Genomic DNA, 14,072 nt, shown 5'->3' with positions numbered 1-14,072 from the left:
GTATAATGTGCAGACCCAGAGCTGATGGAGCCTTCATCCGACCCTTACTCCCTCTGGCCACAAGATGGTATGCTGGCATCACTGAACTGCAACACAGTCCGGGAGTTGAGCTGACCAAACACATGAACAGGCTATCGGAGTCAAAAGAGATTTTAAAATTCATCTCTTCCCAGGCCCTCATTTTAATGCTGGAAAACTGAAGAACAGCAGAGTTGAATGACTAGCCCCCTCAGTCATTACTAAAAGCAAAAACTGCAAAATGAGCAGTCAAATGCAGAAAAGACATAAAATCTGTTGATTAGGCTAGCTAATGATAAAAATGTAACCATAATACCTGCTATCTTATAAACGCCTATTATGTATGCCTGATTCTGTGCAAGGCACTTCATATAACATCTCTAATCCTCACTAGGTGCCTGCAGTGAGCATCATAGTTCTCTTACTGTGAAATACAAGAAAACTGATGCTCAGAGAAGCTGTGGAACTCACTGAAGTTCACGCAGCCAATAAGGAATGGAGCCAGGCTTCAACCTGCCCAGGCTCTTTACTAAATGGGACACTGGGCTTCTCTCATTAAAGGAGCAGGCTGATGCCTCCAATTGTTGGGATTCTCAGTCTAAAGCTATCTTTCTGTGTGTGCGTGTTTAAATAGAAATGACAGTGACACTTAAGAGACATTTTTTACAGAAAATCTGAAATCCAAAATATCTGTTTCATTCTGCTATTATCCATCATTTATCAATTCAAAATTGTTTAACAAAAAAAAAAAAAGTAGGGCTCTTCTCTTCCCCACTGTCAAAACAATGTGAATCAAAATGGCTAAAAGAAACTCCTAGTGTTCCCTGTTGACACAAACACACACAAGATTCTTAGAATACATTCTGCCCAGATCCCAAGATTTTACAACTTCCTTTAGCTACCTCCTAGCAACAGCTATTTGATCATTTCTTTAAAGCCTCAGCTCTTCTACTAAATAGCCCCTAAAATGACTTTCTGCCTCCTCAGAAAAACACAGGCTTCTCAAGGCAAAAAAAAAAAAAAAAAAAAAAGTTACCACGATGTCACTGTAATTGGATCAGGTTTATTAAGTCCATCAGAAAATTATTTTCTCAGCTTCGAAAAGCATTTACAAAGTTAAAGCCCTTTACAAAAAATATATATATATATATATATATATATATATATATATATATATAGTGAAGCTTCTAGTGAATATCAGATCTTAAAATGAAAATTCCAGTAAAATAGCAATATTTTACCAATGGTAGCCCTAAATGAAATTGTTCTAGGCATCATAAAAGCTGACAACGGTGAGAAAACTGTACTTTCAGATGTTTTTATGTCAATAAGAGAGGACAGAATATATGCATAGAATAAAATATGCATATAGAGCAATACCTTAAAGTGATTATCTCTTTATTATATAATGTTTTCAGAGAGTTTTACTCTTTATATTGCTTAAATTTTCTAGATTGAGCATGTACATCCTCTATGATAACGTTTAAAAGAACACAGAATTCAGAATTAACTAGACAAATGTTTGAATCCACACACCAACCACTACTGGCCTATGAACCTGGACAAGTTAGGTAATTCCTATAGGCCTCCAGCTTCTCTTCCATAAAATAAACACCACCTGCTTCAGGGGGTGGTTCTGATCATGAAACAGATGATGTGTGTACAAGAGGTTTAGCACCGTTCCAGGCAGGTAAGCAAATAGTGGCTACAATTTTTCCCCATATTGAATATAGGACCAAAAAGATGTTTTTAATTTTTTTGATACTTAAAAATTATTATACAAAATATGCATATTGTTTTATCTAATGATTCTAACAATTTAGAGAAGAAACTAAAGCTGCAAAAAGATGTATGAATGTGTATGCCAACCACAGCAGTTTTTAAAAAGTGAAAAACTCTTCATCTGATTAAATAGATGGTGAAATGAAAAAAGAAAAGAATAAGTGAAAAACAACTTAGATCTCATTCAAAAATAAATTAACAGGCTGGGCTCAGTGGCTTAAACCTATAATCCTAGTGCTTTGTGAGGCAAGAGGATCGCATGAGGCCAGGAGTTCAAGACCAGCCTGGGCAACATAAAGAGACCTCATCTCTACTAAAAATTTAAAAAAAAAAAAAATCAGCCAGGTGTGGTGGAGCATGCCCTGTAGTCCCAGGTACTCTGGAGGCTGAGGGAGGAGGATCACTTGAGGACAGGAGTTCAAGGTTGCAATGAGCTATGATCACACCATTGCACTCCAGTTTGGGCAACAAAGCAAGAGCCTGTCTCTAAAAAAACAAAACCAAAAATAAATTAACACAATATGGTACAGTCATATGGTAGAATAATATGCAATGCAGTCGTGGAAAATAATAACATGGATCTATATTTACTGCTACAGAAAGAAGTCTATGATATGTTAAGTGAAGAAATCTGGCTATAAGATTGTAATTATGTTACGATCCTACTTTTGCTTAAAAAAATTTTTTTAATGCACGTATGCATAGAATATATAGTGTTCTATATATGTAAAAACATTTTAAGTGGCTTTTTAAATTACACCTCTCAATTTCTCATTAAGAAAATGCAGTCAAACATATGAATCACAAATGTGAAAGTCTTTCAACTTTGCCAAACAAATACCCAACAACAAAACTACAACTGAAAAAATATTCCTTCTAACATTTCCCGGGCCTGAGTCAGATAATTTTGCACAGAAAGCAGATTTAGTCAATCTTATTTTGAAAGGCCAAATGTCAGAAAGCAGCTTCCTCAGGTTATCAACATGTAATTCCTAACAACCCAAAATGACAGAGGTTAATTATTGAATGTCCAGACCAGAGAATATTCTTTAGCAAGCTTATAAGTGAGAAGATCAAATTCTGGCTTCACCATAGAGGTGTCCTGTTAGTGAGCTTAACTCTCTAGACCTGGACTGCCCATCCACACAGTTAAACCATGATTCATGATTCAAGCAGAGTTCCCTATTAGATAAGTCACAGGTGTAAAATGATAAGCATATTTATGAAAGCTCAAATTATAAAAATTAAATGCATGAATAACAACAATATACAATGAAACTACATTTTATGAAATGGTGATTAAAGAAAAAAAAAAAATTTTAAGAGACAGGGTTTTGCTATGTTGCCCAGGCTGGTCTTAAACTCCTGGCCTCAAGCAATCCTCCCACCTCAGCCTTCCAAAGTGCTGGGATTGCAGGCACATGCCACCATGCCTAACTGAAGAATAAATCTAGACCAGAGGTTTCAAGTTGGGTTCCCTCAGAACACTGGTATTCCACCTCTATGATCAGATAGAGAGCCAAAAAAAAAAAAAAAAAAAGCTATTCTGTTCATGGTTATTTTTCAACCACTGTTGTTTTAATTACTTGTCTTCTAGGGAATGTTAGTAGATAGAAAAAATTTGTAAGTACAAAAGTACAAAGTAAGTATTAACGGGAAAACTTGCACAGCTGATCATGTTTCATTCAAAAGGTTTATTTTTTGTTTTGCTTTTATTTTTTTCCCTAAATATGTATGCCCAAGGCAATAAATATGCTGCAAATAAGTAGTTTAATTACTGTCAGCTAGAAAATTGTACCTAGTTGTCAAAACGGAACTAAGTATATCAGTGCAGTGGCAATGTTAAGGAGCCCTCCTCTGGTTTGGAGTACCAGTTCTGCCTATTACTTTGTGACCCTGGGCAAATTCCCTACTAATAAGGCTCAATTTACTCCTCTCTAAAATGGAGATAACAATATCTGTATCTCAGAGAGTTGTGTTGAGTGTTAAAAGAGATAATGCTTTGATTTGTGTAACTAGCACCTACGTATTCAATAAACGACACATTGTCTTCATCATCATTATTCAACACGCTGTTACCCAAAGAATACCTCGATGTGTAGCACTCTACCAACAAATAAATCTGAGAACCACTGAAAGAAACAGCAATCTGCTTATGGGTTTGACCAGTTTGTTTCTCAGATTCTTCTCTAATAATTGGGGGTCAGGTAAAGTGAACATCTGATTTACGGCAAGCTAAAAATTTGTTAGTTCTAAAACAGTGATTATAGCTCCGCCTACTGGAAGTACAATGTTTAACACACTAGCTACTGGTGTTTAATTTTTAAAATTATGAATAAATATTCTTTGGAGAATACTATCAAAGAAAATAATTATCTGAGGAAGTTAAGAAACTCAGAAAGGTGAATCAAAATAAATGTTTGGATGGCAAAGGAAAGAAAAACCTACCATTTTCAATTTTGCTTTTAGGATGTGGTCCACTAAATGCTAAAAATTTTCCTGGAACAATCCAGTTGAAGTCACCATTTTCAACTCGCTGGCAGAATTTTGTGAGAAAAGAGAAGAAAAACATTTTATAATTCTTATACAATTTAGGACACCCTTACAAATAAAACTGCTTTTCACTCTTACTACTAGACTAATTAGACATATATGTAGACAAATGCGGCTTAAAATAAAAACATGCACCTGATTCTCAAAATGCTATTTAGGTATTCACTTTACAAAAACTTGTGTCTAGACCACATGAAACATTTAGAAACTTTCATTTACAATAGAGGTATTTTGCATAAAATGTTTGTCTCCTGGCCACTCTGCAAAGAAATGAAATGAAAACAAACATCGTTTGTCCTGGCAATAAATAAAGGAAAATAAGAGAAAATGGGAAATATGAACACTTTCCATAAATGTAGTAAACCTATTTTAAACAATGAAAAAAAATCTGCAAATATCAAGCTCACGATGAATACACTTCCAATTTTTTTTCCTGTTTTTATAGGGCTGATATCTCTTTTGAATGGCAATTTTTAGATGGGGAAATGGCAAGAGGCAGGAGGGAGGGATATTGGCTCATCTGTTCCACAAACCAGAGTCAGCCAAACTGTACTGTAGGGGATAAAAAGAGTCAGGCAAGTGACATACAGAGGCAGGGGCTCCTCTAGAGTCAGGTGCTCCTCCACTCCAGCTAATGAGGCACCTTGCAGGAAAGCCGACTAAATACAGCTGATCTTCCAACTGAACTTCCATGTGAAATCTGTTTTTAACATGTTGACTTTTAAAATTAAGTCATTAACTCCTATGAAACCAAATAAAGCATGCCCGTTGGCTGACGTGAGGACCAGTTATCAGCCTCTAGTCTATACACGCTAAGATATCCTCAGAAAAGGCTTAAAGACCAAGAAAGGGGCCAAGCACCTTCCCATGGCTCCATCATCTTCCCCATTTTCTTCCCTTCCCCATGTGCCTCTGAACCATGGGACACTGGGGCACACGTAAAGTTACCCAAAATTTTGCAGACATTGGGAGGCATTAGTGCAATGCATCATAAAATATATCTATCTCCTCTTAACTTATGCTGTCTTTACTCCCCCCACCCACTCCTACCCTTGCCCTCCTCATCTCCATTCTCAGGGAAGGGAAGCAATGTAGTTCTCTGCACTGGGCCATCCACTACTTAACCATATAAAAAGCTTTCTTTCCCCCATTATATGGCAAGGACCGCAATAGTACAAAACTGAGCCAAATATAGAGTCTGTACTCTACCATAAGAACACAATAAATATTTGTTAAATAAATTGGAACATGTCCTTTAAAAAAAAATGGAGCCACTACTTTAATTACTTACATTACCCATTATCATTTCCGTGAAAATCAAAACTTGGCTATAAAACAAAATTGTCGTTTTTAAAATGCAGATATTTCTTCCCAGTTATAAAAAGTGATGTCGTTATGTGCATCACATTTATAAACATCTGAACTGCATTTAATCTAGTTGTAATAAACATAATATCTCCAAAATGCTCTAAGTAAAACTTGAGAGACCCTGAGTGTTATGAATGCACACGCGAAGTTAAACCTCAAGCGTAGCTTCTATTTATAACGACTTAAATAAAGAATCTAATTATGGCAATTAAACGTTTGCTAGTTTAAATAAAAGTCTCAAATTGATGATCCAATATCCCTCAAGTAATTATTAATCTTAAAACAGTATTTGAAAATTCAAGAATAAAAGTACTCTCTAATCATCAAGAGACTAAATCCAATTCTTTATGAACAATAAAAGAAAACAGGTTTCTATGGTCACTATTTCTGTATCCCTGACCACCAACCAAGTATGCTAGATAAATACACTGTGCTATATCTGCTTATTTGGAGTACAGAAATCCATTTGGTTAAACAGCAACCTTTTATAATTAATCATATGGAGAGAGGCAAGGGGCTTCCTAAGATACATTCATTCATTCACAGAACCAAAAGAATATGTGTGCAAATCTTCCTACCCAAAAAGATAAACAGTAGATAATATTCAGCACCCAGGTTAAGGTTGATGGAATAAAATTAATAAGAATAATAAAAATGGAAAAAAATTAATAAGAAAGTTACAGCTTTTAATTGACCTAACATAAGCTCACCTTGATAGTCTTCCAAAGTTAATATTTGTGCCTTTGTTCATAGTGAATCATACAAATGTCAATGTTTATCCATAATAAAATACTTTATATGACACAAATCGGTTTTTCTAATTAAACACACACATACACTTCAAAGAAATCTAGATCAGATAGGAACTTAAGGTACTTTCCAACACTACCACATTTTGTAAACAAATATCTAAGCAAGGATGATGCAAGAGTATGATTTCACCACTTCTCATCTAAAGCCTACTACCTACCAAATACTATGAAAAAAACCAGAGATGTTCTTCACTATAAGAAAAACCCAAAATAAAAAATCTGAATTCCTGAAACTGACACATTTAGGTGTTGTTATTCACTGTGGCATAGGATTCTCCAGTCTACAGAAGATTCACAGCTTTCTTTTGAATAGCTCACTCTCTTAGTGCATTCAAAATATAATTTGACTAAAAGACATAAATTTTTACAATTTCTCTTTTTTGGAGACAGAGCAAGACTCTGTCACCCTGGCTGGAGTGCCACGGTGCAATCTCAGCTCACTGCAACCTCCACCTCATGGGTTCAGGCGATTCTCCTGCTTTAGCCTACCGAGTAGCTGGGATTACAGGCGCACGCCACCATGCTCGAGTAATTTTTTTGTATTTTTAGTAGAGATGGGGTTTCACTATGTTGGCCAGGCTGGTCTCAAACTCCTGATCTCATAATCCACCCACCTCAGCCTCCCAAAGTGCTGGGATTACAAGCATGAACCACCACGCCTGGCCAGCTTTTACAATTTCTAAGAAATACATCTGTGATTCTATAGTAATGGTCACAGATATATTTTTCAGTCCAAACACTGAAAACTATTTGACCATTTTAATACTATAATAAACTTACAGTAAGATAGAAAAGATAGTCTTTGAGGTTGACAATTACAAGATTGATTTCCTTTATCAACAGATGTGTTTTCTAGGAAAACAGGGAAAAGCAGTTTTGAAATGCAATTCAACATTCATTTAAACATTTGCTGAGCCTTTATTATATATCAAGGACTGTAAATTGGTATCATACATAAAATAATAAAAATAATTCTCTGTGCTTTTATGGAGTCTGAAGGCAAGTGGGAATGACAAATAACAGTAACAAAAATGGCAGCAAATACATGGATACCACTGACTCTGTGTCAAGCTCTGCTGTATTCTATATGACTTACCTAATACTCATAGTAACCCTATGAGGTAGGTGTTATTCTCATCTCTGTTTTATCCATTAAAGAAAAAGTCACTTTAAACTTTAAAAGTGTGATACTAGAAGTACATAAGAGGAATGGCAGTGGCACAAGGACTGTTTTGAAGTTTAGTAAGGTATAACCACAATGCCTTTTTCAAATTCATTTAAAAATGCCTTCTTTGTATTTCCCTAACTTCTAAAACAACAAAATAGTGTTGACAGTATAGTTGTATCACATAAACACAACTATGCTGTAATGACGGGCACTTTATGAGCTTAAAGCAAAGTAAATATTTGAATCACTTGGCTTAAATTAAGTTGGCATGCCATCTGGCTTTAAATAACAAACTCTAGATTATTAATTTAGACTTGCTTTTGAGGGGGACGGTGCAGTGGAGGGAAAGAGGAGTGTCCCATGTGGATGACTGCTTCACCTCTGCTAGCATCAGCTGCAGCAGGGAGACAGCAGGGTTGGAAAACATGTAGGGACCCATTCCAACAGTCCCTATCAGTGAACACCTCTGCTGATACAACAGCATGAGGCAAAAATCCAGTGCACATTTGCAGATGCCACTCCAATGCTCAAGATGCAAAGATGATTTGGAGTCAGCAGCACATACATAGTTGTTGAAACTTGGAACTAGATGCACTCAATCATACAAAGTGTGTATAACCAGAAATCATGAGGGCCTAGAGAACCCCAGCATATCAGGGCGGGCAAAGGAAGAGAAAGGGCTTGCGAGGGAGGCTGAGAAAGATGATTAGCCATGGAGGGAGGAGAAATCCAAAAGACAGCACATTACAAATTAGGGAAGGAATGTGAAGTAGAGAGCAACCACAGAATAAACCAAGTAGGAAGAACAAGCATAGCAAATTGGTTTTACAAACCCATGTTAGCAGGAACAGTTTCAGTAGAGGCCAGGCCATAATTAGTTAGAGACTCCTCTCTTAAGAAGTTTGGAGAAAAAAGAAGGAAAAGATACCAAACAATTATTAAAGGGGAAGAAAAAAAAGCCATGGGGAATTGTTTAGGACAGGGTAGCTCTCAAAACATTTTATAGATTTAAGCAACATGACCTTTGAACCAGCACTGGGTATAACAAATACAGAAAGAAGCACTGGGTCCCCTCACTTTTGCAGGTGCAATGGCCAGGAAGCAATTTTGCTTCCTTAAACTTGAGGCTTTAGAGTGGTATAATCAACACTACCAGATGGTCACAGGAGAATGCTTCTTCTAATAGTTCTTCTATTCAAATCACCATGGGAGGCACACTTCCATAACTGCTCCAGGTGGTGAGGACATGCCCACATACTTGCATTCTGGGCACGGCTTGACCTTGTCCTATGGCAGTCCCATATTTCCAGTTCTACAATCCACCAACATGTAGAGAAGGCAGACCAAGCAGCATCCAGATTACATTTTGGTTTGCTATACAAATTCTAATCCAAAGCAAAGTCCTGAAGCATCATAATTTCAGTGTTCAACAACACTGACTCCTGTTGTTGACCTGATGTGACTTGCTGAGAGACGTGAGGCCTAACAAACTTTACTGTTTCTCAAGGCAGGTGATAAAAAGCCATTGTTAGGACTCTATACCACCTGGTCAATCTGACAATTTACTTACACAGTGAAGGGTAACAGAGTCAACCTGGATAGTCCCTAGTCACATATTAAACTAAATTGATGTCACATGCAGATCAGGTATTGGATCAAAATATCTAGCAATCTGTACTGTAAATCACTGACTTAGAAACCAAAAACCTCACTCTTGCAGAATAGATTGGCTGCTGATAAAAGAAAGAAACATCATTTGAAGAAGTTGTCTACCATGGTAAATTTGTCCCTTGGAATATTACTACAAAATCAGAATGGATTCTTAATTAACATGTTTTAGGCACTTTCCACTGAAAACAGATCATATGAAACATCTTGAAATGTGCGATCCTCTTGTTTTTAGTATTTATTCACACATTTTTTCATTAGTTCCTTCATTCGATAAATAATAACTGCCCACTATGAGTATACTGTGCTACTAGGTTACTTATTCAAACAAATAATAAGACAGTTCCTGCCCAAAAGTACCTGCAGATGTATAAACATAGTATCACACAAGACTATGTGAGAAGAGCTTCCACAAGGCTGAGAAGGACTTAACAGTCAGCCATGTAAATACAGTGGACCAGAAGGAAGAGCTGACAGGCAGGAGGAGGGAGCAAGAACACGTGCAAAAGCACAGAAGCCGCCACCTGGTAAGCTGCGTGGTTTTGGGTGTGGAGTGCGAATGGGAAAGGGCAAGGGTGGAGAGGAAGGACAAGCCCACGTCAGGAAGGGCCTTCCATGCCACAGTTAAGGAGTCTGCATTTCCTCCACACCTTTAGTCAGTGTGGAGCCCATGAAGGACTTAAAACAGGGGAATGATGTAATCAGACTTAATTTTTAAAACCTATACCCTGATAGTCATGTGCAGCCTTGATCAAGGAGGCCCAAGACCCAAGAAAGACCTAATCCCAGGCACCAGAATGAACCCATGCTTTATCACAAACAGTTCCCAGATGGGCTATATTGCAATCTGGCTAAAATAATGTGAAATCACCTTCTAGAATAGAAACGGTCTTTTCCCAAAAAAGCATCCTTTAGGTGAAGATAGCAATAATGACAACCTGTGAATTGCTTGAATGTCTCAGGAATAAAATAATCCACATTTCAGTCTGTTATGGATCAATGAGAAATTCTGTATCATAACTAATTTGATAAGCATAAAAATGGGGGTTTGGGGCAAGACTCAAATATGGCAACTTCTGCAGAATGAGGCACAAGAACACATGAATGACAAAACCAAAGGCTTTAATCCTACACATGGAGAGATGATATTACTGGTAGCCTCCTAAAAAAAAAAAAGAAAAAGAAACACTGGGTCTAGCAAATATACGGTGCAAATAGTAGGCATTTAATATCTGTTCAACAAATGAGCTGAAAAGTTATAAGAATGAGGCCATAAGGAGCATGGTATGGCCACTTGTCTCTCAAAAACAATTGTTCATTGCACACCATTATTTCTCTAAAGCAAAGCTTCCTAACCAGTGTGACCAGAATGGAGCTGCCTGGGCAGACTAGGGCAGTCAGAGTCCTCAGGCCAGTTGCCAACAGCTATGAGCTATAATCACAGGGTGTTGGGCAAATATTATCATTTTTTCCATGTGCCATAATGAAAAAACAAAAGGAAGCCCTGTGCAGTGACTCTGTTGTCAAGGCAGTAATAGTGCCTCTGTCATCAGGCATGCAGGCCAAGCGCGGCTCTAACTTCTGTCATGACAATGGTAAAGAAGTGGCCTGGCTTTGTTCACATTTAAAAGTACAGGATCAAGGCCATAATAGCTTGATATTCTGGAAAATATCCTCGTAATTTGGTTTTTCACACACAAAAATGGAGTGCCTTATGGCAGGGGGAAGATAATGGCAGCTAGAAAATAGCTCAAGAAAAAAGTCAAAGTACTATCTCAGTTTTGAAGTCGTTTTTGAACTTTTAGCTCCACCTAATCCCCAAATAGATCTTTAAGGAGGCTCCTTGAAATTGCATGGGGTGAGTTTTGAATGGGGTAACAAATGTAAGCCACATGATGAGGCACCCCCAATGCTGCCAGTGAAGCACCATGTCTCTGCATTTCTTCCCCCAAAGCCAACCCTAAGAACAGGGCACTCCTACTGAATCACATTTCCATCATCAAACTTGGCCGGCCTTCTGGACAACAGTGGAAAGCCCTTGGGAGAAGCAAAATTACAAACTAAAGACATAACTTCAAATAGTCTCTGATAAATAATAACTGCTTCACAGTGCATCATAAATGATCACTGGCGTCTGGGCAATGTCTTGCTTGGTAAAGACAGCTACCCCCAAAAACAAAAGAAAGCTAACTAAAGGTAGACTCTGTTTATGGGTGCCACTTCCAGGCCTTATAAGCAGAGTATCAGCCTACACTAGCATTAACCACTAAACTTTACTATGGGAGAGCACAGTTCCTCACATACCTACAGGTACATCATTTAATTGAATGTTCAAGCTCTTTCATCTTCATTATTTTTTCCTAGGACAAAAGGTCCTTTTATTTTTCTGAACTAGATTTGAAATGACTAGCTTTCAAAGGAGGAAAAGTTCTCACGGCTCTCAAGGTATGTATTCTTTAGAATACATTAAGCAATCTGTTGGAGAAGTATAAATGTTTTGACACTGATTCCTAGAGGAAGCTTTTGCACCACTGTCTCACAGTTACTTTTCTGGACCCTCCCAGCATAGCTGCCCAAATTTCATGTCTGACCGGGGCAAATGTGAGGAACTGCACATTTCCACAACAGCTTGGTAAAGGACCTGGAAAAGACCACATTTTGGAGGACACTTTTGCAAGATGGAGGCCAACGCCTGGTGGTGTTTATCAATACTTAATACAACGGGCCATTTGCAAGTCACACAAAAATAAAGCAAAAGCCTGAGGTATCTCACCTCGAACTTTCTAAACAGAACAGGGCTTAGAAATTAACTCTCATGTGAACAACAGGTCACATGAAGGAAGCAAGGAGATATGACCTGGGCTTCATGTCACACTGATGGACTAGGACAGTACATGGGCTAGCCTGTCCTTGCAGACTCCATACTCTAGCTACATGTGGCTACTATGCACTTGAAATGTGGCTAGTATAAATGAAGATATGCTATAGTATAAAATGCACACTGGAGGCCAGGCATAGTGGCTCACACCTGCAATCCCAGGACTTTGGAAGGAAAGGCAGGCAGATTGCTTGAGCCCAGGAGTTTGAGACCAGCCTGGGCAACACGGCGAAACCCCATGTCTACAAAAAATACAAAAATTAGCAGGGCATGGTGGCGCACACCTGTGGTCCCAGCTACTCAGGAGGCTGAGGTGGCAGGATGGCTTGAGTCCAGGGGGTCGAGGCTACAGTGAGCCTAGATTGCACCACCGCACTCCAGCCTCGGTGACAGAGCAAGACGCTGTCTCAAAAAAAAAAAGATAATAAATAAAATAAACTACACACTGGGCTTCCAAGACTTTATTCAAAAAAATGTAAAATACATACATCATTAATAATTTCTATTTTGCTTACATGTTAAATGCTATTTTAGGTATATTAGTAAATACACAAACAATATATTTACAACAAGTAAAATGTATTATTAAAACTAATTTCATCATATGACTTTCATATTTCTAGTGGACAGCACTGCTTTAGACCCTGGAATTGCAGGAGGAAGATGGATATAACCCTTTGCACAACGGGCAGAGGTATATCTGTAGACTTTATACAACAAGTATGTCCCACATTCTGTTGACCTCATCATTAGTAGCATTTATAAGTAACACTCTAAGATTCCCTTTTAATCTCCCATAGAGATTCAGTCTCATTGGTTTAGGCTTTTTTTTTCTTTGAGCCATATCATTTACTAAATGTACTTTAGTAAAAAAAAAAAAAAAAAAAAAAAAAAAAAGTGCCTTTGAAAAGTTGCATCTCAAACATCCCCTAATCATCTAAGTCTTACACTCTCACAAATTGCTGTCAACAATAAAATTTTACTTTGAGAGCTACACTACCTTCATTGGAATACTGAGTTTACTGGAGCTAATAAAATGTATGAACTCAGCTATTCCACAAGTTCACCAAATATCATACTCACTAGAACAGGGCAAATAGCAAGAGAAATTCTGACAGGAAAGGACGGGGTCCACAGACTGTCAGGAAAGAGCTCCTTTATTTATTCATTTATTCCTTAAGCAAACATTTAAGAAATGCCTACCACCTGCCAATCACAATGGTGGTTTTCTATTTTATAGGCTTTATGATAGAATAGATAAATCATTCTTTAAAAAGAAGTTGTTTGACAAAATTTTTCAAACGTTCACCAAAACTGACTGTTCCCCTCCTATCGCCTAGGTGGTCACTGTGAAGGTGAAGGTGTAACTACCTTCTTGTCAGATTTTTGTTTGTTTGGCTGCTTGGTTTGCAAGAAGAAAATTGTACTGTCTGCTTCAGGTTATTCAAGACTATTTTCAACCAAACCTCAGCATCACCACTGAAGTTAAGAAAGAGAGAGAGAGAGGAATAAATAAAACGTCCACTAGTTTTTTCCTTGAATTGTTCCTTCTTCTCTCACCCCCTCCAACACTCTCCCACCTCGGTCTCCCCTTTAATTGAAATGGCTTTAGTGTTTGGCCATATATTTAATAATCAATACAGTGGGCCATTTGCACTCTTCATGCTCATATACATGGGGCAGGGATCCAGGTCCAGGTTTTGGAGGGGGTCTGAAACTTTATCTAATTTGAGAGTCCACCTTACAATAAAAAAATGATGAACACAAAATTGGGTATAGGACTCTAAAAGGTGCCCATACAAGTTAGGGGTTGAAGCCCACTAAA

General features: G+C 37.7%; 1 protein-coding gene across 8 annotated transcripts in view; it reads right to left on the bottom strand.

Moving 5' to 3' along the window:
- Nucleotides 1-14,072, bottom strand: part of CDC14A (cell division cycle 14A) — a 181,632-nt gene that overhangs the window by 74,106 nt on the left and 93,454 nt on the right. For 7 of the 8 annotated variants that reach the window (XM_017547617.2, XM_017547619.2, XM_017547623.2 and 4 more), the window contains one exon: nt 4,249-4,336. The exons of the other annotated variant lie outside the window; for it this stretch is intronic. In XM_017547617.2, the coding sequence (XP_017403106.1) occupies nt 4,249-4,336 (88 nt within the window). The remainder of the gene's footprint in view (nt 1-4,248; nt 4,337-14,072) is intronic. 8 annotated transcript variants of the gene reach the window in all.

This window comes from Cebus imitator, unplaced genomic scaffold (assembly GCF_001604975.1).
Source record: "Cebus imitator isolate Cc_AM_T3 unplaced genomic scaffold, Cebus_imitator-1.0 Scaffold199, whole genome shotgun sequence".
NCBI lineage: Eukaryota > Metazoa > Chordata > Mammalia > Primates > Cebidae > Cebus > Cebus imitator.
This window is presented reverse-complemented; position numbering and strand designations above follow the sequence as displayed.